The 25,986-nt window shown below is 55.9% G+C and overlaps 1 protein-coding gene across 10 annotated transcripts in view; it reads right to left on the reverse strand.

Annotated features, from left to right (window-relative positions):
* The window catches only part of COL27A1 (collagen type XXVII alpha 1 chain), a 143,178-nt gene that overhangs the window by 23,215 nt on the left and 93,977 nt on the right, over nt 1-25,986 (reverse strand). For all 10 annotated transcript variants that reach the window (XR_011075193.1, XR_011075190.1, XR_011075192.1 and 7 more), the window contains 15 exons: nt 20,797-20,850; nt 20,195-20,239; nt 20,065-20,109; nt 19,718-19,771; nt 18,545-18,598; nt 17,631-17,684; nt 16,388-16,441; nt 14,479-14,532; nt 10,299-10,406; nt 6,667-6,720; nt 6,448-6,555; nt 5,176-5,229; nt 4,114-4,167; nt 441-497; nt 198-251 (listed from right to left, as the gene is read on the reverse strand). Coding sequence is in view for 5 of the 10 variants with exons in the window: in XM_068553300.1 (XP_068409401.1) it covers nt 198-251; nt 441-497; nt 4,114-4,167; nt 5,176-5,229; nt 6,448-6,555; nt 6,667-6,720; nt 10,299-10,406; nt 14,479-14,532; nt 16,388-16,441; nt 17,631-17,684; nt 18,545-18,598; nt 19,718-19,771; nt 20,065-20,109; nt 20,195-20,239; nt 20,797-20,850 (903 nt within the window). In the remaining 5 variants the exon portion in view is untranslated. The remainder of the gene's footprint in view (nt 1-197; nt 252-440; nt 498-4,113; nt 4,168-5,175; nt 5,230-6,447; nt 6,556-6,666; nt 6,721-10,298; nt 10,407-14,478; nt 14,533-16,387; nt 16,442-17,630; nt 17,685-18,544; nt 18,599-19,717; nt 19,772-20,064; nt 20,110-20,194; nt 20,240-20,796; nt 20,851-25,986) is intronic.

The following is a 25,986-nucleotide window of genomic DNA, read 5'->3' on the forward strand; positions in this document are numbered from 1 at the left end:
CCCTTTCAGCATGAACTACGCCCTGAGCCCTTGCGGGGAGGGGGAGGGTTGCTTGAAGCCTGGGCACTAATGGTGGAAGGACAGGCCTGTTTCCTGGCGAAGGCTGTTCTAATTCCAGGTTGCAGGAAATAGAGGCCAAGGAATGCCCTCTTATAACACTCTCGATGCTGCCAGCAGGTAGGAGCTCCGATACTTACGGAGTATCCAGGGTCCCCTGGTTCCCCGCGGCCTCCTCTATCACCCACAGGGCCCTAAACGACAAGGACAACAATAAAAAATGGGCCACCGGATGCAGGGGATGCCACACCTGGGCCTCCCAGGCCACAACCTCGTGAAGCTCGCAGCAGCCTCACCCCTGCTCAGTTTCCCCGCCCCCTCCCAGGTTGGGGCTCCACCCTGGCATTGGTCCACGGGATGGACAGCGGGGGTGGGGGTCTTACCCGATCTCCAGGTGGCCCGGGGTGCCCCTCGGCCTTGCCATCCTCACCCTGCTCCCCCTGTGGACACAAAACTAGCTTTAGGACAAACCTCCTGCTCCTGGTGAATCTGGGGAGTTCCAGACACTCTGCACTGAGGCCAAAAGGGCCTTCATCAGAGATGAAGTCCAGCTGACTTAGGGTTACAGACAGAAAGACTGAGGCCAGAGAGGGAAGGGGAAGATGTGGGGTCAAAGGCAGACCTGGGCATGGAACCAGGAATGTGGAACACAGAACAGCGCTCTTTACCCTCCCCGCTGCTGGACACCGCCAGGCCGATGCCCTCAGGCTGTCAGACGGGGTAGCTGAGCAGAGACCTTGGTCACACCCAGCTTTGCGGGGGACCAGCTGCCCAGACCTTCAACAGGTCCCTTCCCATCTCAGAGCTTTTTCTCAGCTGCGGAATCGGAGTGAGGAGGGGTGAAGGGGACAATGGCGATACCCATGCGGAGTGGTGGGGAATTCCATGAAATGAAGCAGAAGTCCCTGCATGGTGCTCAGCAGGCAGTGACAATAATTCCAACAGCTGGCAGGCAAGGGCACTGCCACGGCCGCACACAGGCACTCACTGAATCCTCCCAACAACGCTACAAAGTAAGTGATATCATTCTCCCCATTTTACAGATGAGGACACTGAGGCACAAAGAGATGGTGTGAGCTGCTCAGTCATTCAGCCCTCAGTGACAGAGTCCCTTTCTCTGACCCTTGCTGGGAGAAAGTGGGCCGAGAACCAGCTTCAGGATGAACGTCCAACTCTTGACGGGAGCCCCAGAGAAGGCCCTGGGCTGCCCCAGATGGCACTCAGCAGTCGGCTAACTTGCAGGTCTTGTTCATATGACAGTTTCCTATCTGCAAAACGGGATTGTCATGCCTCGGAGCACTGCTCCGAGGACCCAGTGAGCAAAGGCATGCTGCTGCACACAGAGTAGAGGCTCAGCGGAAATTGCCGTTGTTGATAATAATAACAGCAGGGAGGATGTGTGGCATGGAGGTGGTCAGAAAGACTGGGGGAGGAGCAGAGTTTAGAGCCGAGGTCCTTGGGCCATGGCAGGCCGCGCCGGGCCCTGGGCTATCCACAGGACAGGTGGTTGGATGCCATGTGCCAGCTACAAGGAAGGTGTAAGCAGAACAGCAAGTGGCAGAACCTCAGGGCTCAGAACGTTCCAGCCCCAGACAATTAGTGTCACCTCCCATGGGGGTGCATTCTGGGCAGGGGGCTCAAGCCAGGGCACCTCCGAGCTCCCTCGCTGTTGGCAGGGATTGAAGGGGAGGCCTGAGAGGCAGGAGAGAGGGGAGCCGTCCCGGGGGCTGGAGCCTGTCCCAGGCCTGAATCAGTCCGGAGGGCTGGTGGCTGTGCGCCTTGGCCCAGGGCCCCTGTGGCTCCTGTGGGCAGAGATCGAAGGCATGAGGGACTCGGCCCGAGGCCTAGAACCAGTCATACCCGGGAAGGGGGGATGGGTGGCCCAAGGAGTGGGGATTCCCTCTCCTCCCTGACCACTCTCTATGGCTCTTTGTGCCAGGGCTCCGTCCCACAGTGGAGGGAGATAGCTGGACTGGGGGGTGTCAGGGAAGGGGGCAGTGTTTACCTAGTGTGTTCTATGTGCCAGGCACTTCATGAAGTATGTTTCATACATGGTTTCATGAAATCCATATAGCACCTCTATGCTGCTGTGACCATTGGTCCCATTTTACAGATGGAGAAACTGAGGCCCAGGGAAGGAAGGGTCTTAGCCAAGCCCACACAAGACTCAAGGGGATGTCTAGGTCAAAAGCCAGCTCTACAGATCTCCCCCTCTCCCCCACATTGTGGCTGAAGTTTGGGGATGCATGTTTTAGCACCTGAAAGCTGGTGGGGTCCCCCCATTCCCCATCTTTCTCCTTGTTCTCAGAGTCTTATCCCATGTCCCCAGTCCCTCTGGCCGCCACCTTTGTAGACAGACACATGCCCCACAGGGAAATTCCAAGTTGAACAATATATTGGCTCATCTAAGTGTCTGTTTCTGGCTGGAAAAGCAAGGCCTGGCATCAGACAGAGTCTGAATCTGGTCCTGCAACACCTCCCACTGATCCTGAGCTAGTCCTGGAGCGTCGTGGAGACTCAGTTTCCCCACCTGCAAGTGGGACCCTTACACTTCTGTGCCAGGGTCATGGTGAGGATTATGGAGAAATCCTGGCTGGGGAGCTTTGCTTCGGGGGTGTCCCCCAGGAACCTGCTCTCTCCCCACCCCCCGCACCTGCCGCCAAGCTCTATCCAGCTGTGGTTGGTTGGCTATTCAGTCCTGTGAGTATTTTTATTTTTGAGCTCTATAGGGCATCATTCCACAGCCCCTAGCTCAGGGCCGAGAACATACTAAATAAATCATTATAAATCCATAAATACCTGTTGGTTAGCAGATGAATGACTGAACTCATAATAATACCTATAAGTCAGAAAGTGCATCTGGCTGACATATATGTGATGTCCTGCTTAGCCTCGTGTTCCCGAGGTACCCATCCACTTAACAGATGAGGCAATCAAGGCTCGGGGAACGCTGGGGCCCTGCCCAAGGCCCAGGCTCAGGGCAGATTTGGGGTTAGGGTCCAATTCTCAGCAGCTACAAGAACTGCTTCTGGGGATGCAGACGACCCAGAGTGCAGGCACCCTCTTGCTTCAGGCTCCGTGTTAATCCCTCCTACACCAGCCCCGGCAGACCGTGAGGGCCGAGGAGGGACTCGGGGTTCTGAGTGACACTTTCTGCAGCTTCCTGTGGGATGTGTCAGAGCCTGTGGCCCACTCTGATTGCAGATCTGTTCTCCAAGCAGGAGGAAGGGGCCAGCTGGACAGGAAACCAGGCCAGGGTGATTCACCCAGCAGCGAGATGTAGTTAGTGGGGAGCTGACTCGGCAAAAGAAAGGAGGGTTGGTGAGCAGGGGGGCAAAGAGACAGCAGTGGGGCGCCTGCTAGGAGCCGATTCCAGCTGAGCCATCAGGGGAAGGGGGAGGAAAGGAAGGAGGGACTCAGAGCCACTAATGTAGGAATCAGAGACTTGGGTCCTAGGCCAGCTTGGTGCTGCCTTGCAATGTGACCCTCAAACCTCTGGGCACCCGCATGCCCACCTGCATAGCGGGGCACGGTGATCAGCAAGGTTCCTTCTACCAATTCCTGTCCTCTACCGAATCTGGAGCCAAGGCATGGGACCTGGGCACGTCTTCCCTCTGCCTGGGCGGTTCCTGGCCTCGAAATGCAGGTGCTTCTCACTCTCCATCCTAAGCCCTCTCCTGGCTCTCGCTGGGTGATCTCGTTCACAAGTGAGGCTTCAATGCCCACGTTCGCACAGATGATGGAATGGCATTGTTACATGACTGATGTCCATTTCCCCTGGCTCAACCAGAAGCTCCAGGAAGGCAGGAACTGCGTCCATTTTTGTTCTGGTGCCAGGCACAGAGACGACACCCAATACACCTGTGCTGAATGTAGGTCTAATGGCTCCTGCCTGCCGGCCACAGCTGGGGTGACACTGGCCTCCTAGCTGGCCAAGGTGTGAGCAGGGATGAGCCTGGCGTGAACCCACGCTAGCCCAGCCGCAGTGGCCCGGGGGCTTGCTCCCGCCAGCCCCGGATGTGAGAAAGCAGCTGCCGCCCAGGACCGGACACGCACCTTTTCGCCCTTTGGTCCAGGAGGTCCGAGGGGTCCCATGATGCCTTTGTGTCCCTGCAGGAAACAAGACGGCAGGAGGTGAGAGCATGGGGGAGGGAGGAGTCGGGAGGGACAGGTGACGAAGGACAAGAACTCAAAGATGGAAACACTCTGGGCTGTGCGATCAGGTCCCGGCTCTGTCCCAACTCGCCGTGTGAATCTCAGCAGGCCCTGTGCCTCTCTGAGCCCTGGCCTCCCAGACATGCCATGTCGGTCCCAGACACACCTCTAAGGGGTGTCCGCTTGAGTGGCTGAAGGCTCTGCTCATGCCATCTTGGAGCAGACCTGGGACCAGGTCTCGGGAGGACCAGCTGTGTCTTCTGGGATGGGGCAGAGGCAGGGGGCAAAACGCTTGCCTCAGAGGGCTTCCCCAGGCCGGGCTGAGAACTGCACACGCAGACTCCTTCCTTGGGCTCCCGGCACCCACTCTCCAGTCTCCCTCTCCTTTGCCCTCTGCTTCTCCTCCCCTCCCTGCAGTATCTCTTTCAGACACTGGATCTCACCTTCAAACTTAAGCTGTCAGGCCTTGCACACACATTCTTTAGCCTCCCCGAGCCTCAGTTCCCTTTTCTGAGCAAGCCCCATGCCTCGCTGAGGCCTAGGCTCCCAGATGTGTACCATGGGTTTGGCTCAGCAGCCTCTAAGCGGGGGGGGGGGGGGGAGTTGCCAACTTGGATGTGAGAATGGGCTAAGACCCATCCCTTGCACAGAGAGCAGCGGTGAAGCTCAGACACGAGGTGTATGCACGGCACCCACCATGGGAAGGAAGGACTCAGCGAGGCCAGGGATTGGCGGGGAGGTCTTCCTCTGTCCACCCCACCCCTGCCTGGCCCACAGGTGGTTCTCGACCCCACCCCGGTCTGTGGGCCCAGGTGTTCCCTGGGGCGAAGGAGACCGTGAATCTGCCTGCAGTGGCCCGAGGGCCAGCCCTCAGCTAGGAGGAGGTGGGCGCAGCAGCCGAGGTGGCCTGAGTCCAGGCCTGCAGGGCAGAGTTCCGCAGAGGGGGAGGTGACATTTCCTTACATCGTAACCAGCCAGCCCCGGTTCTCCTTGGGCCCCCATCCGTCCTGGAGCACCCTACGAGAGGAGAAGACCCACGTTGGTACAGAGCGCCGCTCTCACGGCAGGAACGCGGGCACTCTCTCCTGCAGGCTCCAGCCCAGTTCAGCCCAGCAGCCTGGCACATCCACTCTGCCCAGAACCCAGGCCCGAGAGTCAGGTGGAGAGCAAGTGGCATCCGTCCCCTCCTCTCCGGAGCATTCCTCCTCCCGCCCAGCCCTTCCTTCTTCCAGCTCCAGTGGTTCATGAGAGCCAATGGCTAAATTTTCCCCAATTTTGTGAGCCAATTATGAAACAAAACCATGGTGACAAATTAAATTCCATGAACTTACAGCTAAATCAATGAATTATATTAAAAACAAAGATGACAAATATTCAAAACTCATCCCTTCCTAGTTATTTTACTATACTTTACTGTTATCTATGCTCATGAGGTTACTTCCATTTGTTGAATCTGTGCGGCGGAAACACAGACATCCCTGGGTATCCAGAATCTGCAGGGGATCGGTTCCAGGACCCTCTGCAGATGTGAACCCGCGGATTCGGGGGCCGACTATACCAGATCGTGGGGCTCTCTTACCCATCCCCTCCCAAGTCTGCATTCAGTAACATCGCGTTGGCAGCTTGAAATCAGCCACCGTAGGAGCATTTATACCACGGACTCTTACAAGCGCCACAAACCAGCACGGCTGTTAACTGGCACGCACTGGCAGCTCAGAGACACCGCATCACCCTTGCCTGCCCCCTCCCTCGCTTCCTCTTGGGGCCTTCCTCTCCCTGCAGCAGTAAAACCCCTCAGGGACCCTCCCTTCAGGGCAGGCCAGCAACGGGCTGGGCCACCCTCAGAGTCACCCAGGGATCTGCAGCAGTGTCATCGTGACCCTCATGAACCTCCTTCCAGTGGGAAAACGCCTTGTTCAGTAAAAATACTCCCAAGGGTCTGGTCCCCTCTCTACACCCCAATAGCAGGACTTGATAAGAGGGGGTTATAAAGGGCCTCAGAAGACCCACAGACCCCTTCAAATCGCCAGAAATACTGTGTTGTGTGTACTTCTCCAGGGAGAGGGGCTACAGCTTCTGTAGGTTCCCAAAGGGATCCGTGATTCCAAAGAAGTGGCTGGGACAGTGGACACAGGCGTTTAGCTGAGAGCTGAGGCGGGCGATACTTTCCTCTCTGCCCTTGGCCCCCTCTGCTCCATGCCTGACCCCTACCCCACCCACCCAGAGAGTTCTCACCGTTGGTCCCAGGCTGCCCCGGGACCCTTTAGGGCCTGGGGTGCCAGGGGGTCCGGGGTCTCCAGGGACGCCCATCTCACCCAGCTGTCCTTGGTAGCCCTTGGCACCCTGCAGTGGAGGAGAGACAGGCTGTCAGCAGGCCCCAGCAGAGGGGAGGGAAGGGCGGGGGCTGCAGGGCAGGGACATGGTGTATCCAAGCAGGAGGCAGGGGAATCCTACCTTGGCTCCCATGCGGCCCTTCTCGCCTTGCTTCCCTGGTTTTCCTTCAGGACCCTGAAAGGAAAAGGAGGGACAGAGAGAGAAAGATGAGACATGAGAGAATACGGAGGCAGATCCACAGAGTATCGGAGCGCTAGCTCTGGAAGCAGACCGCCTGGGTTCAGATTGATTCTGCACTCAATACCCGTGTGACCTTGAGCGTGACCGCACCTCCTGTGGTCTATGTCTTTGCAAAGTGGGGGCAGTGGTCGTATTTGCCTCAGAGAACTGAGGATTCAACCTGGTGATACAGTATCATGCTTGCAAGGTGCCTGGTCCGTAATAAGTAAGTGCTCGATAAATCACTGTTGTCATGGTTACTGCTGGTGCCCAGGCTGTCCCCATGGGAGCAGCTCTCTGCACGGAGCCCTCTCCACGTGCCAGGCACTGTCCCACCCTCCTAGCCACCCTGAGCCTCAGGCCCGATTCAGAGCCCCTCCCATAGATGGTGACAGCCTAGGTTCCTAAAGGTGAATCGACTTGCCCACGGTCCTGCTGGTCCAAGGCAGAGCCCTGATTCAATTGCAGATCTGTCTGATTCCGTGTCCAGGGTGCCCACTGATGACAGGCAGGCAGGAGAGGTTTCCTAGGTCTGCCCTTATCTCTGAGATGTTGTGTGTCACTTCTGACAATCCCCGAGACCATGTCCCACTGACAGGGCCCCCTCCCTCAGGGGCTGAGGCTGGAGGGGTTCCTCAAAGTGGCTCTTTGTGACAGGAAGGTCAGCCACCCTTCCCTACTCTCCCACTGGGGCACCCAGGCCACTCCCGCTGAGAGGCCACTCTGCCCCCTCCCCCAAAGGCATCCCAAAGCGCTGCTCTCCCCTGCCCTGCCCCAGGGGGCCCAACTGTCTCCACAGTTGTCAGGGAAACTCAGTTCACTGGGGCTGAGTGAGTGTGAGTGTGCACGAGGGAGTACAAGACAGATGAGAGAGCAAGAGCGAGAGAAGAGAGTCCTAACCCCAGGCCCCACTGGGTTGGGATGTAGTGGGTAGGGCAGGCAGTGTTTCTGACCTGAAGCGACATCCAGACTGCCTGCAGAGGACAGTCCCCTCAAAGCCCAACCCTCAAAGGGAGCTGGGAAAAATATTTATGTTCTTGGTAAGCACTAAAGAGCTGGTTTGATTTAATCCCTTTGGCTGCATTAACAGAGGCACATGCTATAGGATGAGGGAGGTGATACTCTCACCTTGGAATAGGCATTGCACTCTAAGAGGAAGTACTGACTAATTGTGATGGAGGAGGGGTAGGAAGAACAGTGGCCTTGGAAGGACCAAGCACAGAGTGCCCTGCATCCTGGTGCTTGAGTCTTCACGTGACCCTGGACAAGTCCCTCTCTTTCTCTGTGCCTCAGTTTCCCCACCTCTAGTATGAAGGTCTTGAACTAGCCTTGCACTGTCCAATATGGTGTCCCCTAGCCACACATGGCTACTGGGCACTTGAAATGTGGCTATTGTGACTGAGGAACTGGATTTTTAATCAATTAAATTTTAATTAACTTTAAATTTTAAAACTGGTAATTCAATGATTGGAAAACTTCTAACATTTTTGGAACAACTTGGGATATGAATCTACATTTTCAATTGTATGTTTTATGAAATCTAAATACAGATCAAGTATTTCCAATGAAAATTTAGCATCTGAATTGAGATGTGCCCTAAGTGTAAATTACACACTGGATTTCAAAGACTTACAAAAAAAAAAAGGATGCAAAATAGCTTATTAATGATTTTTTATATTGATCACATGTTGATATGTTAGTATTTTGGATAGATTGTGCTAAATATATTATTAAAATTAATTTTACCTATTTCTTTTTACTTTTTAAAAATATAACTATTAGAAAATTTTAAATTACACCCATTAACTTCTATTCTGTTTCTACCAGACGGCACTGGACTTGACAATCTCAAGGTCTTTTGCTCCTCCAGTAATTAAATACTAAATAATCATCATGGCCCCAACGATGGGCCAGACAGACACTATGTCCGAACTCCGTATCATATCTCATCCAATTCTGGCCACAGGGCTGGGAGGAAGGGATTATTTATCCCATGTTAGAGCTAAAGAAACAGGCTCAGGGGGATGAAGACCCTGTCAACGGGTCACCCAGCTAGGTAGAATGAAATGTGGATTCTTACTTTCTGGGACACCCCTTTTCCTAGGCTGGTCCTGTTTGGGCAGTTGTGAATCGTGATTACAGGAGCTGGTGGCATTTACCAGCGGAATGAGGTGATTGCAATGGCTGATCCCTTGTCAGAAGGAGAAGCAAGTCAGTGACAAAGAATTCAGTACAGGGCCAGGGAGACAGACGTCTCCCCCAGGACCGGGCAGCCGGCTGGGCACTTGTCTGACAGCTCCTCTCCAGCTGAGAGTATCCCCGATGGTGAGGGAAACGCTGAGTAAGGGCTGGAGCACCCAGTGGGGTGAGGCTGTGCGGCCAGAATGAAGACCTTTGCTGGGCCCCCATCCATACAGATGTATTTCTGGAAAGGCTTTGATGGCTCATAAAATTCTATTTTTAAATCCTCCACTGTTTCCAGGCCACAGAGTGGGAGATTCTTGTTCTGCAGCCCTGATGCCAAAGAGACTCAAATACGGGCCTCTCATCACCTCTGTCACCTGACACACACTCAGTCTGGCCCCAGTGAACCTCTTTCCAGTTCCAGTGTATGAGGACTGGCAGTGACAGCAAAATACAGACATAAACACTGCTACCACCACTGCCAACACCATCCCCATCACCATAGCCACTGTCACACCACTGCCACTGCCATCACCATCACCAACAATAATACCACCACCCTCATCCATCACCACCGTCATCACGACTATCGCCACCATCACCATCACCGCCACCACCAGCTTCCAGTCACTTCCTCCTCCAAATTCATAAAGATCATTTTTTATATTTCTGGCGCATTTTATAAAGTGCTTTCCTATCCAAAGTTTCATCAACTCTTCAGATGAAAAAAACCAAGGCTCAGAGAGAGGCAGTGATGCGCTCAAAGTCATGCTGACAGTGGGTGCTTGAGCCAGAACTCAGCCTTTGGACTCCGGGTCAGGGCTATTTCTGCCACATGTTGCTGCCCATTCCATGGTCATGATGCTCAAAAGTTCACTGAGAAAGAGCCCCTGGAACACTGGAACTCAAAATGATCTCAGTGCACATTCTTCCAAATCCTTCATCATACGAAGGGTGCGACCCAGAGAGGGCAAGGGCAAGTGAAAGGTCACACAGCAAGTTGCTGATGGAGAATTGGGCCAGTGCCTCTCCTGCTAAATTCAGTGTGGCTGAATGTGGAGGGGTGGGCAGGACGAGGTCAGCAGGGGCCAGGTCTGTGTAGGGCACGGCAACCAGGCTAAGGAGACCGATGTTATTCCTGTGGGCACTCGGGAGGCGTGGGAAGGTTAGCCCGGGGAGGGACACAGTCAGGTTGGTTCTCCGTGAAACTCTCACGTGAAGGAAGGATCACAGCACAAGACCCTCTGGCGGCAGCTGTCAAAAGACCTCCCACCCAACTGCCTGAACAGGCCCAAGTGTTATTCTCACCCAGGAGCCCCAAGTGCTGGCACACAGCTGTGCACACTCACCCGGACGCCAGTGATGCCAGGGGGGCCGGGTGGCCCGTCCTCACCCTTCAGTCCCTCCTGGCCCTTCTCGCCACGTTCACCGTCGGGCCCGGGGTCACCCCTGTCCCCCTGGGTTGGAAAGGCATGAGGAGGGGAGAGAGAGAAAGAGAGAATAAATGTCACCAAGTCCATCAGAGGCGCCAGACCTCAGAGCTCCATTTGGATGCCCACAGCAGACCTGCCCCTGGATTCCCCTGATGGTTCTGCCAAAAGGGTCAGCCTGGCAGAGACAGCACGCAGCACGTGACAGTTTCTAGCGTCCATGCCTGGGCCATGGAGGGAGCTGCTCAGAGAGAAGAGAGGACCCTGACCACGCCCACCCCGTGGAGCTTACAGCAAAGAAACAGGTTGGGAGAGTAAGACGATTTCTCCCCGACACTGTAGACACATTGGGAGGACAAGAGTCTTAAGAAGCCGAAGGAAATTTAAAAAAAAATTTTTTTCTTTTCTTTTTTCTTTTTTGGCCACGCTGCGCAGCATGCGGGATCTTAGTTCCCCGACCAGGGATCAAACCCGCGTCCCCTGCGGTGGAAGCGCGGAGTCCTAACCACTGGACCGCCAGCAATGTCCCAAGAAGCCGAAGGAAATTTTTATAAAGGAAAAAATTCACCCGATTCTACCTCTTGGAACAAACTCTTTCCATGTTTCTGAGTTGCATTTTCAACCCTCACTTACACAAAACAGTTTACAATAATAAGTAAAAGGTAATCGTTTCGATTGCTACATACCAGGCTCAGAGCAGTGGAACAACTGTTCCGCAGCAGTGAAGTCAGTTAGTAAATTTAGCTTTAAAGGCATAATCCAACTGCACTGCATGTTTCCATCTATTCTTTTGTTTTAATGTCTTACTCTATTTACTGTGAGTACGCGCTCCCTTTCCCGTCTTCTCTGCATGGGTCGCATTCTCGCTGGCTGCGGTACATTCCCCCTGTTGAGTGGGTGGCAGCGAACGCTTACATAGCACTTGCCACTCCAGGCCGTGCTCTGGCAGGCTAGGCTGTGCCAGGATGGGGCATGGGCATGGGCTCGGCCCCACGAGCAGAGCAGGGGGTGCAGCAGGGGCAGTGGGTGGGGGAGGAGCGGGGCGGCGCGCATCACAAGGCCACCTCCCCTGGGGCTTGTGGCCAGTCTGCAGGTGGCTGAGCTGTGACGGTACAGAGAGGCCCCCAGGGAAGGGTACGAAGCCACGGGTAGGAGGAAGGGGTGGGCATGGGAGCAGGTTCGGAGAGGCAGAGAGCGTCTTTGCCATTTTTGTTTTCCGGCGCCACACTTTATGAGGGACACTGATAAACTGGTGTGCGTCCAGGAGAAAGAGCAGGGTGCACAGGGCAAGCAGCTGGAGCCTGGGAACCGGACCGCGGAGAGCACAGCCCGCAGGCTGGTCCCGCTGCAGCCCCAGGTTCTGGGCGTGAGCAGCTGGGGCGCAGGATTGCCGGGGTAGCTTCTAGCTCCGGTCCAGGAGGACGTCCCAGTGAGAGGTGTCCAGAGACGACACAGATGAGGGAGGGAAGCTCCAAGCTGAGGCGTGGGCCAGTGCAGAGCAGATCTGGGCACCAGGAAAGGGTCGGACAGGTTGGTGTCTGAGGTCCCTTCGCATGGAGATTCTCAGATTCCAAACTCAGCCTGGCAGGGAGACGGGGCTGGCCCTGATGCCCCACTTGCAGACTCTCTTGGCTCCAGGATTCCCCTTCTGGCCTGTCAACCTGGCCACCTGCTCTCATAGCTCTCAGAGGCAGGCAGCCTGTTCCAGGTGGCTGGGCTGGATTTCTGTGAGGGGCCCTAGCCTGGGCCCTGCAGGGGCACAGGCTCCAGGGACTACCCAGACCCCCAGAGCCTGGGCTCCCACACAGCTGGGGCGGGCGACCCTGTGGATCCCATGCAGAATGGGGTCTGAGGGTGGAGGGCTAGGGAATCCCAGAATCCAGGACATCTGTCAGTGCTCAGAGGAGCCTTACAAGTTGCCTAGCTCAACCCTCCTACTTACAGATGGGGAAACTGAGGCCCAGAGAGAGGTATAGACTTCCCAGTACCACATGTGAGTCCATGGCAGAGCATGGGTGAGACCTTGGGTTCTGGTTCCTTCTAATTCCAAGGTTCTCTGCTCAGGGGACAAGACCTCCCTCACCCCTGGATTCAAATCTTGCTGCCACCTCTCAATAGCTGTGTGACTTGGGCAAGTTTCCTCATTTGCAAAATAAGCACCAAAGGGTTACTGTGGGGAGTGAAAGAGATAATCCACGTAAATGATAGCTTAGCATAGCATCTAGTGCACGAGCGCTGGATAAACATTACCTGTTACTAGGAATCACCACCACCGCTGCCACCATCAGCTGGTTATCTCAAAAGAGATAATCAGCATAAACTATAAAGTGCTGTGCATGTCCAAGAGGTTGTTTTCACCATGAAGGTGATGCTTGGACAAACACCATAAAGGAAACAGATTCTCTCCTGGATTCACACGAGGACCCGGGAAGATGCCGTACATCTGCCGGACTACTCCGGCCCAAGGTCTAGGGTAGCACTGGCTTTGGAGGGAGTGAGAGGAAGCAGCCAGGGCCGAGGAGCCATGACAAGTGAGCAGGAAAGACTGTGTGAGACACCCAAGTCTGGAAGACGCCCCCCTCCCATCCCACCTCAGCAAAGATTCCAAGGAGAAGAAAGGTGGTTGCCCAGAAGTGAAGGAGGTCCCCGCATTGTGCCTCGGTTTCCTCATCTGTCAAGTGGGGATGGTAATGAATCCAGCTCAGAGGATTCCTGGGAGGATTAAATGGGTTAATTCATGTAAAGCTCTTAAGGCAGGTGATGCAAGTATGGTGAGTACACAAAGCATTTTAGCCAGAATGTTCGTCAGAATCATCATGATTCATGCAGACATTTGGCAAAGGGTGTGGAGAAGCCATCAAGTGCTCTGGGTCTCCAGAGCCAGACCCAGTTATACCCTGGGATACAGCAGGGCTGGAGGTGAGAGAAGGTAGACAGATGGCAGACAGGGGGCGCTCTCGACCTTGCAAGCAAAACACAGGCTGATGGGAAGCCAGCCAGGGGCTTGTCACAGAGGCATCCTGGGAGGTGGGGAAGCCCCGGACCCAGGGCAATCATGTGGGTGGAGGTCTGGGGATGGGGCAATAGAGGCTCAGATAAGAGGGGTGCTTATCTGAGGTCACATGGAGAGTGAATGGGTGACAAAGGGCATGCTGGGATGTGGCACTTGGGATCCTGAGCTGGGCAGCTGACAGGTCAGCCTTGGGGAAAACCCACCTAATGGTCTAGGACTAGGCCAGGGCTGGAGGCAGGGCTGGTAAGTCAGAGAGTGAACCTGCCCTGGGGTTCAGGGGAGCCCTGGCGCCTCCTTAAGGCCCAGCATCTGTGGCTGACAGATGAGTCTAAGGAATGTAGCAGGGCTGAGTCAGGCCCACATGCTTCGGTGTCAGTGAGCCCTGGGTTTGAATTTTGGATTTTCCACTCATAGCCCTAGACTGTAGATGAATACACCTCGGCCTGAGCCTCAGTTTCTTCACCTTTAGAATGGGCGTATGGTGCAGCGAGGTAGCCGAGGCTTGGGTCTTGCCTGTGCCAATTACTAGCAGTGTGTCCTTGGACAAGCGGCTTAACCTCTCTGAGTCTCCGTTTCCTCATCCAAAGACAGATTTCACCCCCTAGCACTAATTGAGGTGATACATGCAAAGGGCTTGGCACAGTCCCTGATACATATGTGACTTCTTCTCCGTAAATAGTGGCTATGGGTCATGGGTGGTGATTATTGTTCTCCTGATCTTTTAGGATGTTTGGAAGATAACAGATATCAAAGCTGCTGGCTCTGGGCCTGGCACAGAGTAGGGCTTCAGGTACCACTCTGAGCCAAGAGAAGCTGCAGTTTCAAGGAGAAGGGTGGCAGTGAGGAGTGGAAGGTGGGGCTGGTCCCTGGTCCTGCCCGAGCAGGGTAGAGGGCGGGTGCTGTATAGGGCTCACCCCCACCCATCCTGCTCTCCCTGGGAGCAGGAGGGCTGACCTCAGAGCTTATGGGAACACGGTGCTTCTGGGGGAAAACTTAGGTCTTGGATGGGAGGACGGTGGGGGCAGAGGGAGAAGGCAGTTCCAGAACATTCTCTCCCCCCAGACTCTGCACCAGAAGGACGCTTACCTTCAGCCCGTCGGGCCCTGCAGGGCCACTGTCACCCTCGAGGCCTGGCTCTCCCTGGAAAGGGTAGTGGGGAAAGATGAGGAGACATTACTGGGGAGGGGGTCCCAGTGTGTTTTACTTCCTCGTTCTCCCTGGGACTAGACCCCAACCCCTGATCTCCAGGTAGTAGGGGCCTGGAATGCCTGGCACAGCCAGTAAACAGTGGAGCTGACCCACAAGCCACAGCCTGTTCTGTGTGCAGGGTGGGGTGAGGTAGGGGCTGCACGAGTTAGAAGGTGCTGGTCCTGTGTCTAGGTGGGCTGGTTGGAATGGGGAGGTAGAGCAGCCTACTGGTTGAAAAGGCTTTGACGCCAGACAGATCTCGATGCCTCCACTGGGCTTCCCATTCACTGGTAGTCTGGCCACAAGCAAACTCCTTAGCCCCCATGGGTGTCTGTTTTCTCCTCTGAAAATGGGGCTGATACACTTCCTTTAAGGGTTTCTATGAGACACAGTATAAGCATCCCACAAATAGTAGCCATTAGATATATTCTTCCTGGAATTTGGAGTGAGCCCTCATGGAGTGCTTTGGTGGAATCTCATTTCTCAGATGAGGAAAGTGAGGCCATCCCTCACACTTTCTTGCCAGCAAGTTTGGGAATGATACCAAGACCCTGAATCCCATCTGACCTTCAGCCAGGTTCCCTGCTTGCCTTTCTAGCTCCAAAGATGCCCCTGGATGCCTCAGTTATCTAAATGGCTGTCAAGTTAAGTTTGTGTCTCTCTCTGCTTTTTCATAGCTGTTCAGCATCTGAGCTGGAAGGGGCCTCAGAAGTCATCGGATGCAGGAATGGCCAAGATGGGAGGACAGGTGTGTAGATTCCACCCCTCTTGTGCCCATGGCAGACATCACTAATCTATCTACTAGAATGTGGCTCCATGAGGACAGAGCCTTCTGTTACTCACTGCTGTGAAGTGCCTGGCACACAGTGGGCATCAAGTGAGTGCACGTCATTCTCTTTCCTAGTGAGCCCAGAAGGAGCCTCAGGATCCTTCTTATCATGGCACTCCAAGAAACTACACTGCTCAATCTTCACTGACAGACAAGATTGCCATCTGAAGACTTCAAGCTCCATGCTCATCCTCTCTTGCCCTGTGGCCCTCTCCTCTCATTCTACGTCTTAACTCAATTTGAGGAACCTCTGTTAACTTCGGGCAGGGAGTAACATGAGGCATTGGAAAAAGGGAAAAATGAGAAGTCGGATTGGGGTCCTGGTGTCTCCATGAGCCAAGCCCCCCACACTAACTCCCCCTCACTCCTGGGCCGCACCTTCCCCATCCGAAAGATGCCAGAGGATGCCTGCTCTGTATCTCTCACAGCACCCTGGGGTCTCCATTCAGACAGGGATCTTATAAATCAGGCACAGAGCATAGACAGGTGGACACGGAGGCATCCCAAACCTTCTCAGAGGAAGCCAAACTCTGTGGGTTTCTTTTGGTAAAGGGGAAGATAACCTTTCAGATAACCTTCCATGGAACAGTTTTAGGGATGGTAACAGGTGTTTTTCAATAAAAGCACCTGGAGGTCAAATAAGTTTGGAGACTCTGGATTAACCCTCCCCAAACCCCAATTTCTTGGTTGCAGGCCTTCTCAGAGCCTTGAAAATGCTACTGCTAATGTGTAAGGGGGAACACCGAGCACGCAGAATCTCAAGCATTTTGACCACAGAATGCTTTTCTCTGAGGAGCGCCTCCGCACTGTGGAAATGCTGGCCCGCCAAGGGAGACTGGATGAGGCTGCAGAGATTCACAGTCTGTTTCTGCAGTTGAGGAAACTGAGGCTCAGGGAAGCTGAGTAAAACCCTTCCCCGCTCCAGACAGCCAGGGAGGGGTGGGGCTTTCCAGGGAGAATGAATTTGCTTCGACTTACCCGCTGCCCAATGAGGCCTGGCTCCCCAGGGGTGCCCAGAGGCCCAAGGTCACCCTAGGAGAAGCCAAACACAAGTCCATGAGTGGGGGGGTAGGACCAGCCCCAGCCCTCACCTTCTTGTTTTCACCGGTTCTGATGTGGCGGGGGCGGGGGGGGGGGGGTGCGGGGGTGGAGCCGAGGAAGCTCTTTCTCCCCAGGACCAGAGAGAAATTGTAAAATGCCAACCAGAGCCCCTGTTCCCAATAAGCCCTGGACAGGTCAGGATCACGACCACCAGCATCACCACCACCACCAGCCCAGCTCACACTTACATAGTGCTGTTCTAAGTGCCTTTTCATTTTACACATTTAACTGTCACAACAACCCTGCCAGGAGAGATATCTTCTTTTACAAAGGAAGAGACTGAGGGACCGCAGGTTAAATAACCAGCCCAAGCTCATGAGGCTAGTAAGTGACAGATTCAGGATCCAAACCTGGGTAGTTTGGCTCCAGGGAATATTGGATGCAGAGATGGCAACTCTGAGGCTGACTACCTTCTTTTCTCTCCCTCCCTGAGAACCTTGCAGACAAACCCAAAGAAGGAAGAGGCCTTAAATGAACCAGAATAAATGTCACCCGGCTCCTCCAAAAGACCCCAGAAGGGTCTTTCTCATGTGGGGATTTCCAAGCTACACTCTCTCCCTGCTGGCGTCTGAGGGCACAACGAGGAGGCAGAGCTCCGAGCCCCCAGCCCTGCCACAGCCAGAACCATCCCCATTACTACCTGTTTTATATATGGGCTGGTTTCCTGCATTATTCAAGCAAAGGATTCTGGAACTAAGTCAAGACTGACAGTCCCAGGCCTCCGGGGCCTGCATAGGGAGCAGGTCCTCTTCCAACAGCAGCGCGGGGAGGGGGCTCTCCCCAGAGCCCAGGGATCAATGGGCTCCTGTTTCCCTGCAGGTAATGAGGGGCACCAGTGCTGAAATGCAGATGGTATCGCAGGAGGCCAGGAGGTATGGCCGTCCCAGCGTGGGGCAGGTGCCAGAGAAAACACTGCCAGACAGGGGGCAGGGATGGGGGCTCCGGGCTGGCTGGGCCATCCGCTGTGGCCGTGGCCAGGCCCTGCTCCCCAGCCGGGAGCACAGAGAACCCATTATCCCGGGCACAAGAAAGGCCTGTTTCTCTTCCATGGAGACGATGGGGCCGCCAGCTGGGAGCTGGTTTCAACAAGCCATTTTTCTCTTCTTTCATCCCACCTTACCTTCATTCCAGCTTCCCCAGGAAGGCCTGGTTCTCCCACTGCACCTGGTGGCCCCTGCAAGAAAATGCCATTGGTCCTTCCTAGAGCAAGGGCTGGCCCCTGGTTGTAAGGGAGGAGATAACTGAGGCAGGCTCAGAGACGGCAAGGGACGTGCGCGAGGTCACTCAGCGTGAGAGACACAGAGCTGGGAGGCTGCAGCCTTCTGGGAGCTTAGAGTTGGGACCAGGCAGATGGGGGTGATTGGGCTCGGGCTGCTGAGCGCCGGGGCTGGCCAGAGACTGCTGGAGCCCCTCCCTCCCCACGAGTGTGGTTTACTCAGTAGGAGCCCATTGGCAAGCATGGGGAGGAAAATTTCATGATTCACATAACAACAGAGGAGCAAGCCAACGGATGCTGCATTCAGGGCCGAGGGATTCCAGCCCTTCTCTCTGCAGCTGGGCCAGGATGACAAGGGCGGGAGGGATCCTCAGTTATCACCATTGGCATGGCTGCAGCCCCTGCATAAACCCTGGGGCTCAGTTTTCTCCTCTGGGTAAGGCACGGGCGTCTGAGGCCCCTTCCAAGCTCCTTGCTGCATGACCTTAAGAGGACTAGTTCTGCAGTCAAACCTCTGTGTCAGGGTGAAGTCCCATCAGGGTCAGGGCAAGGGGCATTGCTGCTCTCCATGGTGCCGAAAAAGAGGCACTGCCAACCCCCGTGACGGTCCTGGCACAGCTGCATCCCACCCGCTACCCCTGGGACTGGGAGCCCAGCCCCTCACCCTATGGCATCATGGTGGATCTACCCTCTCTGCCAGGGCCTCTCCCCATCAGTCTCTGCAGTACACAGGACAGGGACCCCGGAGGAGGAGGGCCGGGAGGGGCTGATACCTCCCCAGTAGCACCACGGGACGAACAAGGGTCCTCTGCACTCACCTTGGGTCCCATCTCTCCCGGAGGGCCAATTGGCCCCTGGGGTCCCTGAGGGCCCTGGAAGATAGACAGACACACAGACAGTTGGGAGAAGCCAGCCTGGGCCCTCTTTGGGGTCTAAGGCTCAATAATGCAGTCTGGAGGGGCGGGTGAGGGAGAGAACCCGTAGAATCCGGGACTCCGCAGCCCATGCCCTCACCCACCCCTCGCTGAGGGTCCTGGTGCCTGCCGCTCTCCCCGCACCCCATGTCCAGCGCACTCCCGCCCATCCATCTGCCTCTTCTCCCAGCATCTACCTAAGACCCAGGGCGGCCTCCCCTGCTCAGAAGCCTTCTGGCTCCCAAGCCTTGCTCACTCTGTTCCCTCTGCCTGGAATGACCTTTCACCCACCCTTGGTCAGTCCATTGTTCAAAAGGGCGTCTACCTGAGCCTCCAGATGTGGGGCTACAGCGCGGCCTCCAGTCCTCCCCCTGCCCCACCCAGATTCCTCCCGCTGGGCCCCGAGACTGTGCTCTCCTCTCCATCACTAGCAGCACCCTCCACAGCCTCCGCACAGGGCTCCGCAACACACGGGATGCCCGCCCAAACCCACCCTTCCCAGGAGATCTTCTGCAGGGCCCCTCTGTTTCAAACCTCTCAGCAGCTCACTATTGCCTTTGGGACAAACAGCAAACTCCGTCCGCAGCTTTGGGTGACTGGCCCCCGCGACCTCTTCCTGCCTTCCCTGAGGTCCAGCTCTCTCCACTCCGGGCACGCTGGACTCCGTAGTGCCCAGTCAGCGTGTTACTTTATTCTCATGTTGCCCTCCCTCCTTCGGAGACCTGAAGGACTCCGTTCCCTGCACTTTTCACTGTGCTAAGCACTCTATACACATTTTCTTATTTCATCCTCACAACAGGGTGTAAAGGTAGGAACAATTATTCCCATCTTACTGGCATGAAAACTGAGGCTAGAAGGCAAGGGAGCTTAGACTCAACCCAGAGCTCCTGACCTCCCCGGCCAGTGCTCTCTCCCTGACCCGAGGCCTGGTCCCCTCGAGGCGGTAGAGCCCCGGCACTGTCCCTCTCCAACCCCTCTCCTTGTCTGACTGCAGGACCCACACTCCCGGATGGGTGACCCAGCTGGGACCAGCCTGCCAGGGGCAAAGATGCAAAGAGAGAGGGAAAGGACACTTACCGGTTCTCCTGGGAGGCCCTTGGTACCTGGGGGGCCGGAGGGACCCGGGATGCCCTGCAGGGACAAACAAAGGTGACCTTAGTCCCCCCATGGCCATCTCTACCCTGCCTGTCCCCTGGGTCTCAGTCAAGCTGTCGTAGCAAATGAGGGTCCGACCCCACCCTCTGCCATGTGACAGATGGGAGACTGAGTTCCAGAGGGGAAGAGACATACTGGAGAGTCTTCAGGGCAGGAGTGGGCAACTAGAACCTTCGGGATTTCCACAGCAGGATGGGAACTTGGCTAAAGTGGCTATTTTCTCCCCGCGAAGTCCCACGGAGAGAATTTCACGAACCGGTGCTACTTACAGGAAAGCCTCGTGTGCCCAGGTGCCCTCGCTCGCCAGCCACGCCCTGGAAGCACATTTGGGGTTTGTTAGAAGCATGTATGACAAAGCAGGGAGTGCAGAGAGGGGCCAGCAGCCTTGGCCTGACATACCTGCTGCCCAGGCTGGCCTGGTCTGCCCTGTAGTCCTGGAGGACCCTGCAGGAAGCAAAGCATGAGGATGGGAGAGGGTGCTGGGGAGGACCCTTCACGGAGAAGGGACACCCGCTCCCACGGGAGAGATAAGGAACCCATGGGGTCATGGCATCCACCCCCTCCCCAGTGTGCAGATGGGAAAACTCAGGGGAGTGGCTCGCCATAGTCACCCGGTGCTCTGGGTCGAGAACCAAGAACACCCGGGTCCTGAAGGGGTCAGAAGCAGTCTCGGCTCTCAGGGGCCCGGGAGGGGCTTGGGGGTCAGAGGCCATGCGTGATTCCTCCTCACTGTCTCTCATTCTCGCTTCCTCTCTCTCATTCACGTGCTTTCTCTCTCTCTCAGTCTGACCGCTCATTCTCCCTTCCCTGCCCCCATGCCGGGGGCTTGCCAGCATCAGGAAGAGTGGCCGGATGAGCTCTCAGGAACATGCCCTGCAGCCTCTCCGGGATGCCCTGCTGTCCCAAAGGGGTCTGTTACTGAGGAGGCTGTGAGCCTGGGTTCCTGGATTCCTGACCCAGCATGGGAAGTGAGAGGAAGGGTAGGCCACGGGGGTCGGTACCTTCAGACCCCTGGACCCCTGCTCCCCAGCTGGTCCATCTGGTCCTCGGGGTCCCTGGAATAGGAAAAAGGGACTAGCACATTGGACAGTAGGGGTCTCCCTCGGGCTGGGAACCAGGAGGGCGGGACTGCCCAGAGCCCTGCACAAGCGGGGGCTCCCTCCACCTCGCACTTCCTGTGCACTCCCACCCCCAGGTGGGTCACCCAGGGCAGTGTGCCTGCTGAGATGGCTCTGCGCAGGGCGTAGCATGGGTGGACTTGGCTAGGGGCCCTACCATCCTGGAGTGGGGCTGGTGGTGCATTTAAACCCTGTTTAAAGAAACCTTGGGGCTCAGCCAGCCAACCCATTCCACGGACGCAGAAACTGAGGGCAGAGCCAAGAGACATGTGGCCAATTCCCCACAGCCAGGTCTTCAGACTGCTGTCACCTGCTTTTCCCAGAGCACACATGGGGCAGAAGCAGTGTGTGGACCACAGCCCTCAGGGGAAACTGGCAGAGGACGGACGAGCTGGGGAGGGTCTACACGTGGCCAGATGTGTGGAACAGCCCCCTCTCCAGCCAGATGTGCAGCTAGTCTGGCCCAGCTCACATGAGGAGGGGGCAAGGACAGGGCAGCTCTTCCCTGGAGTTCCGGGTTCAGGTCTGACCTCTGAGACAGGAGTCTTGGTCTTTTGAGAACTCAGAGGCCCCTGGGGCAGGCAGAATCCCCTCTTCCCTGCACTGCACAGATGGGAACACTGAGGCACTGCAAGGGAAGTGATTTGTCCAAGGTCCCTTAGCACATTAGCAGCTGGTATTCCCTCCAGGGTTCCACCCACTGCCCCTTGTGTCCCCTCCATGGGCCTCCCACAGAGACACAGATGGGATGGGGTCCCCTGGGGTCCACCATGGAGAACAGTGTGGTGTTTGTTCTGCAGGGGGCCAGAGAGGCCATGTTGGGGAGACAAAGAGGATCCTGTGAAGGAGGCTGACCCGCCCCAGCCTGGGAGCGAGGGGACCAGGCACACAAGGGGGCCAGGGAAGCGTCTGGGCATAGGGGATATGAGGGATGAGAAAAAGGAACATGGAGAAATCATTTAAATATTGAACAAGGAAATTTTCAATTAATAGTTGAACCAGAAAAAGTGACAATTCTTCTCATCAGATGCTTCAACTCGACGCTGCAGCCTTAAATAGCACCACACTGATGAAATCACCCTGGGCCAGGAGACCACGGGCTGGGAGTCTTTGTGCCCAGTGTCCCAGGCCCTGGCCCAGAATCTATCAGGGGTCCAGCACTAGGCACAGTGCTGCTCAGGAAATGCTGTGTCTCAGGGACAAGTGGCTGCTCCTTGCTGAGCCTCAGTTATCCCATCTCTGAAATGGGGATGAGAAATCTCCCCCTCAAGGCAGGAGGAGATAATGCACATGGGCAGCTCAGCGTGTGGCATGTAGTAAGTGCTCAGAATACCTGGTTCCTCCAGAGGGGGCTGCAGGCTCCCCAGGGGCAGGGGCGCAGAGCAACGGCCTGGCAAACCTGGATTCAGTCCCTTCCTCAGAATAGGCAGCTTATATGAGGCTCAGAATTTTCACGGGTTCAAGATGAGGTTTGATTAGAAGGTGTGGGTGCAAGTCCTGGTTTTGCTACTGACTTGCTGTGTGACCCCAGGAAAGCCCCTTCCTCTCTCTGGGCCTCAGTCTCAGACGGACACTGTCAGACCACGTGTTAGACTTACCGCCCCTGACTCATGGACAGGGGCCTGGTGGAGACGGACACAGGTTAGGATGTAGGGCATCCCAGGTCATGGGAGCTGGGACAGAAGCTGAGCTGATGGTGGGCATCCGGGCCCTCCTGAGAGATGGCTTCTGGCCCCTGACCTCTGTCTCTACCTGAGGCATTAACCTTCCTGGAAAGGGACAGCTCTGGGAGTGGAGCGGAGGCCCAGCGGTGTCAAGGGCTTGGCCTGAATCACACGGCACCCTGTTTCTCCTGGGAGTCAAAGCCTCGCTGGGAGAAAGGTTATGAGATCTATAATAATAGTAATAACATCAACAACAGCAGCAGCAGCAGTAATAGTGAAAGCTCTTTTCTAATTTAACAAATAAGGAAATAGCCTGTGGTTGCCCTGTTAGTATGTGGAGAAGCCAGAATTTGAATGCAAGTCAGCCAGAGGCCCATTTTTTTCCACCACTACTTGTCACTATTTATCAGTGTGGGAGTGAGCTCCCTGTCACAGGGGGTATGCAGGTCAGGGCCGGGACACGGTGTTAGAGGAGACAATATCTAAAATCCCTCTTACCTGGGAGACTCTGCTATTCCCCCGGAGCACCAGAGAGCTCAGGTAGAAGCTGGGGCTGGCTGGGGGGAAACAGGATTAACCTTTCCTCCCTGGAAGGAGGAGGAGGCAAAGGGGCCCCAGCCACTCTCCCTCCCCAGCTCCGCTGTGCAGGGAGAGGCACGAGGGCAGTGCACAGCCTAACCCTTGCTCTGGGCCACTCTGCAGCTCGTCCTCTGTCCTGTGGGTGCCTCAGTCCTGCCCCCTCCTTCCCCAGATGAACACGGGCCAGCCCACCCTGCTGGAGGCAGGTCTGGGTTTCTGTCAGAGCCACAGATCTGTTCTCTTGTAGCCACTCCCCAGGAAGATGTTTGCAGTCACAGCCGGGGCTGCCTCCCAGCCAGGTTGGGCGTCTGGCTTGGCTGGGAGGAGCCCCAGGGGACAGTAAATCTGGCCAATCGCAGCTCTTGTGAAAAAGGGATGGAAAGGGAGTGAACGTGTGCCCAGCACTTGCTACACACTGCTGCCCTTCCAGGTGCTTACCACTCGAGGTGCTGGCAAAGGGATTCTATCCCCACAGCCATCCAAAGAGGTCGGTTCTGTTGCTGACCCATCTTATAGAGGAAAAACTGGGGCCTCAGAGAGGGCAAATCAACTGCCCGAGGTCAGGGAGGAGGAGCTGGGATTCGAGGCCAGGTCTGCTGAGCTCTTAAGTCCCACTCACAGGAGCAGAGTTCAGTGTCAGGCACTTGGATCACAGAATCCTCACGACTCCCTCAAAGTGGGTTTTGGAGGGAGATAGCGGAGTCTCCCGGGTAAGAGGACTTTTAGACATTGTCTTCTCCAACACCCTGCCCCGGGCTCTAATCTGCACACCCCCTGTGACAGGGAGCTCACTCCCACACTGATAAACAATGACAGGTAGTGGTGGAAAAAACTGGGCATTCGGCTGACTTGGGTTCAAAGTCTGGTTCCTCCCAACTTGCTCCTAATGTCATCCACCAAGCCTTACAGAGGTTAAGAAAGAGGTTAAGAGGTCCCAGAGCTGGTAACTGGGAAGGCTGAGACTTGCTCCTATGCCTTTGTGACCCCATAGCCCCCGCTCTTTGTGGCCCATGGACCCAGACTCTGGTCAACAGCTCTACCAAGAGCTGAGGGTCTGGGGCCCCATCCTGGCCCTGGCCTCGACCCCTTAGTGCTCATTCTTCCCAGGGCAGGGGGCTGGGGGGAGTGGGCTGGGCAGCAGGGCCCATCCTGCACATGGGCAGAAAAGCAGGCAGGGCCTTGCAGACCTCCAAGCTCATTTCCCACAGCACACTTGGGGAAACTGAGGCCTGGAGAGCAACAAGGCCTTGCTATGGTCCCAGGGCAAGCCAGGAGCTGCACAGGGGGCCTGCCCAGAATTGAGGTCTTTCACAGGCTCAGCGGGTGCCTCTCTAGTCCCCCCCCCACCCTGCCCCGCTCAGTGACCCCATCTGTGAAGTGGCCAAAGGCAGCCTGTCAGGCAGGGGACCCAGGGGGTGGGTCCCACAGGTTTTGCATTCCTGCCAAATGCAGCAGGGGGCGGGGCTCATGTTCCTGAAGCTCCCCTTCCAGCCCCGGAGACTTTGATGTGGTTGGGAGCCTGGGTTTCCTCAAGCAGGAGATACGTTCTTCAAGCCACCACTGGGAAGGGTGGTCCAACGGTTGTGAGGAGCTCAGTGAGTTGACGGAGGCCTGAGCCTCTGCATTTGGCAGGCTGTGCGGGGCAGGGCCTGGGCCAGCACAGCTCCCCCTCCAGCCAACCTGGCTTCCCGGGCAAGAGGGAATGTGCAGAGGGTCAGGGTGGAACCAGGCTGCCAAAGGGCCTCGGCTACTCGCAGAGACCAGGACATGGCACTGGGAGGGGTCCTGCCAGGCCAGGGGAATGCCTCTAAGGCTCGCCTCTCCCAGGCAGGCTGCTCAGACCACCTCGTTCAGGGGAAATTTTTAAACTACTTGAAATTCAGCCAAGAAGAGAATAATCATCTCAGATCCCCTGGTATGAGTCTGAATATCAGGCCTGGGCTGCCTGGTCCACTGTGCCACCTTGTTTCCTTTTCACAAGGCTGCCTGGCCTGGCACCTGGACACCCACTGGGGGCAGGAAACCACTCCATCAGCATCCCCGCCTTCAGTATGCGAAAGAGCCAGATTCCCTGGGTTCAACTCCCAGTTCTGCCACTTTTTAGCTGTGCAACCTGAGGCAGGTGACTTAACCTCTCTGTGCCTTAGTTTCCTTGTCTGTAAGATGGGAATTAAGAATAGCATCTACATTATAGGGTAGTGCTGAAGAGTAGCTGAGTCAATGCACGTGATAGTGCCTGGCACAGAGTAAGTACTAGTGATTACCTCTAGCTACCGCGTTCAGGGCCAGCCCTGCATAAAAGCCTCTGCGGCTCCCCACTACCCTTGGAACATAGCCCACAGGCTTAGCTGTGGCGTTTGAGGCCCTGCTAGCTCTTGGCCTTATCCCTCTCTCCTGCCCCTCTGTGGAACCAGTGGGGAACCCCTAAACATGCTGCTCCTTCTCACCTTAGGGCTCTCCCTCTGCCTGGAACCTGGCATCAGCTCAAGCATCACCCTCTCCTTGAAGCCCTCCCTGGTACCCTGGTCAGGTGAGGTGCCTCCTCCAGGCTCCCAAGCTGCCTGTGTTTCCACCATCGACGTGCTAATGACCCTGTACTGCCTGTTTGACCTACTTGATTGAGCCATGAAGCCAGGCAAGGGTCCTGCCTGTCCTGTTCTCATGGTATCTACAGAACCTCCAACAGTGGCTGGCCCATAGCAGGTGCTAAATAAATTGTAGGTGAATGAATGCATGAGCAAACACATGAATGGTCAAAGCATCGGCACCACAGCGCCCCTCTGTTCCTGCTGGATGGCAAAGTGTGGTGCTCAGAAATGGGCTGGGAAAG

The sequence above is a fragment of the Eschrichtius robustus genome, chromosome 10 (assembly GCF_028021215.1).
Source record: "Eschrichtius robustus isolate mEscRob2 chromosome 10, mEscRob2.pri, whole genome shotgun sequence".
NCBI classification, from domain to species: Eukaryota; Metazoa; Chordata; class Mammalia; order Artiodactyla; family Eschrichtiidae; genus Eschrichtius; species Eschrichtius robustus.